The sequence below is a fragment of the Aptenodytes forsteri genome, unplaced genomic scaffold, assembly GCF_000699145.1.
Source record: "Aptenodytes forsteri isolate BGI_AS27 unplaced genomic scaffold, ASM69914v1 Scaffold271, whole genome shotgun sequence".
NCBI lineage: Eukaryota > Metazoa > Chordata > Aves > Sphenisciformes > Spheniscidae > Aptenodytes > Aptenodytes forsteri.
In genome coordinates this window covers 451,230-454,649 of record NW_008794602.1, presented here as the reverse complement: position 1 = coordinate 454,649, position 3,420 = coordinate 451,230, and the positions used below count along the sequence as shown (strand labels likewise).

General features: G+C 50.6%; 1 protein-coding gene across 1 annotated transcript in view; it reads right to left on the bottom strand.

The window, feature by feature from the left end:
- The window catches only part of SPG7 (SPG7, paraplegin matrix AAA peptidase subunit), a gene marked incomplete at its 5' end in the record, with an annotated part of 53,595 nt that extends 50,493 nt beyond the window's left edge, over nt 1-3,102 (bottom strand). The window contains one exon of the mRNA XM_019470406.1: nt 2,935-3,102. Within this exon, the coding sequence (XP_019325951.1) occupies nt 2,935-3,102 (168 nt within the window). The remainder of the gene's footprint in view (nt 1-2,934) is intronic.
- Between the last annotated feature and the right edge of the window lie 318 nt (nt 3,103-3,420).

The following is a 3,420-nucleotide window of genomic DNA, read 5'->3' as shown; positions in this document are numbered from 1 at the left end:
GGAGCAACACTCTGACAGTGACATTGGTACCTCTCAGCTTAGCTTGCAGGGGTAGAGTGGGAGGAGGGGAATAGCTTGTTTGTGACTCAAAGGCCACGAATGAGCAGATTGCTCCACGGGAGTGCGCTCCCCGGAGAGCTGCTGAAGCATGCAGAGCTCAGGAGAAGCCCAGGAATCCATCTGTGTGCGGGAGGTGGCTGAAGTCATCTCCAAACCCCACAGACTGGAGGAGGTCAGTAAGCTCCGAGCGAGCAACTGTCACTCCACACCCCTGAAATCCATAAGCAGACTAGAAACCTAAAGCCTGTCATTAGGAACCATAAAAACAGTAATTAGAACAAGACTGTAATGAGTTCACGCCTAGAACGTCAATACGAGGCATCTACCCAGCAGCAGGGGACCACTACCCTCGGAAAGCATCCTCCTCTGGGGGTGAAGGAGGCCTAAAGCTCCACGGACTTACTATTCGCACGGCCATAAGGTCCTGCAGGGAACCATGTAAACAGACTTACTATCCACAAGAGCAGCTCAAAGCTTTGAGGCGTCCAAAAATACTGCTGCCAAAAAGGGCGCGGTGCAGCACGGGAGCTAAATCGGCTCCTGGTTCGCCGGCTCTGCCTGTCCTGGGCCCCAGTGTGCGGTCCCGGCGCTTTGCTGCAACTCAGCTGATGACACAGCGGGCTGCATCGAGGAGTCGAACCTTCGGAAGAATGCTGATTTTGGTACAAGTGAGCTGTTGCGTTAGTTTAGCCTTATTTAATCACATCTGATAGAGCTGTGAGCAACCACCTCATTATAAAGCAGGTGAAAGCCCAGTCTTTTCTTTCTTAATGGCATCACAGGCAGAAGGGCTTGTTTTAAGTTGGAGTTGTCCTTTAACACCACCAAAAAAAAAAAAATACATGGGTGGCTTGAAAGTAGTTTGATTTAAGAAAAAAAAGAGACTGTGGGCAGAGTCAGGGAGGTTTCTGCTGCAGTACCAAGAGCATCAGCTGTACTCCTTGCTGGCTTTCCAAGTGGCTGCCTTGTTTGCCAAAACCGTCTCTCTTCAAAATGTTAATAGATGATATTAACTAAAACATGAGCCAAGCTTAAAGTAAAGGTTCTTCTAACCAAAGTTCTTCTAAAGTTTTATTCTCTTGGCCCCTGTGATGTTGGCACATCACTGGTCACACAGGATTTACCCTGATGTGTGGCCGCAGTAGTCACAGATCACACATTGTCTGATCTATTAAAAACAGATTCCCATCTTTACATCCTGGTAGGAGCTGAATCAGCAGAGAACTGCACCCACATTAACACAGACCAGGTATTTTTGCCCTTATGGTTGACATAATGGCTCCCTGCATCACGAGACAGTTGCTACAGAGCTTCAAGGGAGCTCAGCTGAAGAAGCGAGATGGATATGGTTACCCACAGGCTGCGGAAGCAGGTGAGCGGCTGACCCAGATGCCATCTCCAGAGCGAGACAGGGAAAGAGTAACGGAGCAAGGACCAAAGGGTCACCGAGCTCTTTCCCCAAAGTCAGTGTCCTTTTAGTTTGCCGTGACAGACAGAAATAGGCCTGAAAGCACGTTCTCCAAGCGGCCTAATTTCTCTGCCCTCATGCAATGTTCTCTTTCCTCCTCAGCACCAGAGTATTTGTTTTATTTTAGGATTTGAGAGCTCGCAACCTTTAGCGAAGGATAAAGGTGCTCAACGATTAACTATAGTTGTGGGGTTGTTTTTCTCTCTTAAGTATTGCAATTAAGTTGCAAGGAGCAAAAGCCATCCCAGGGTAAGAAACCCAAGCAGGTTAAACGTCCTCATCACAGAAGCTGCACCTAGAAAAACAGCAGAACCACCCCCAACTGCAGTCATTCCCCCCACACTCCCGCTGTTAGCTTTCTTTCACCAAGTACTTTTCGTGTCCCTCCCTGAAATAGGTTGATAGTCCACGCTGTTGTGTTCAAATAGAAAAAGGTCAGGATGACACAGAAAGGATTTAACTTCCTCCCCAGCACTGGATCTTTGACCTGGATGACATTCAAGGCTGTCAAGGAAGCAGTTACAGCCAACTGTATTTGGGAAATGAAAAAACTTACTTCCCCTCTCATCTGCTCACTCAGAGGCACCCGAGAGGCAAACGCTTATTTGCAGTGTCTTCAGTGAAGTAGGACAAGCAGCTTAATGGAAGGGAGGACAAAAAAACCCCAACAACCTTTCTTTGACTGGTTTAGTAGGTCTTATGGAGGAGGAAGATGGGTAGAGATAAAAAGACTAAGCCTAAGTAGAACACAGGACCAGCTTAACAGGCTCAGAATAAATCTCTCTCATGCTATTATTTAACAGTGAAGTCGGACAGGTGCTCCTGAGCCACTCCTTCATCACCACTGAGCCCAGCAAAGAGATTTTTCTTCCTGGGGGACTCCTGGCATCCTCACGCGAGAACAATCCTCTAGGCTGCCAAATGTACGACTCGAGGCGGAACTGCAGTTGCCAAAAAAGCAATCACAGTTATGGGCCACGCTCCTGGAAGAGGGGGGTTAAAAAACCAGAGCAATTACTGATGAGGTCACTGGTAGAAACTGTTTGAGAGCCGCTGCCTCAAGAGTTCCCCATCCTCAGCAACCGAAACAAAACGCAGTGACGCAGCTGTGCAGGCAGCTGCCACCCACACCGGGGCACCTCGGCCACCCGGTCTGGGCGGGGAGCCGCGCACGTGTCCCCATTTTGTACTTGCTGTGAAGATCTGCTCCATAAAGAGGATTCTTCCCCGGGGGGGTGCCGTAGCGTTTGGTTTACCTTGATGACGTGAAGGGGCTCTGGCACTAGACGGGTGGTACGAAATACAGATATACAACAAGCATTCCTATTCTGCAGAAGGGTTGCGCCGAGCTCAGGCACGGGCAGCTGCGTTTGGGTAAGGGGATCTACCAGTATGTTTGGAGTTACCTCAGTGCTGGAGAGCACAAATGTAACAGGCGGGAACACAGCGACTGTCAGGAGGAGACACGACAGCCTCGCCGGGGCTCGAGGCACCGCCGCAGCCAGGCAGGAGGACAGGCACCAGCAGTGTTGTCTCAAGTGCAGGAACAGAGCCTCACGTGGCTGCTCGTCTGCACGGCGCAGTCAAGCACGCCCGCGCTCACTCCTGCCGCTTCCACAAGCCCACTGGGACAAAGGCAGGAGGCTTATCCAGCAAGAACAACCATCCTCGTTTGGAGAGCCAAGGGTTTGGTCGTTTAGAAGAGACCCCGTGAATAAAACCAGCACAAAAGCCTCTCGGTATCACGCAATCAGCGTTTGAAACGAGAGAGGAAAAGGACCGGAGAAAAGAAAAAACAGGCACAACCAACGCAGCCCGGTCAGGAGCAAGCGACCCGTCCCAGGGCCGAGAGGGAGCACAGCCCCTTCTGATGTGCCGTCGTCGTACGGCGG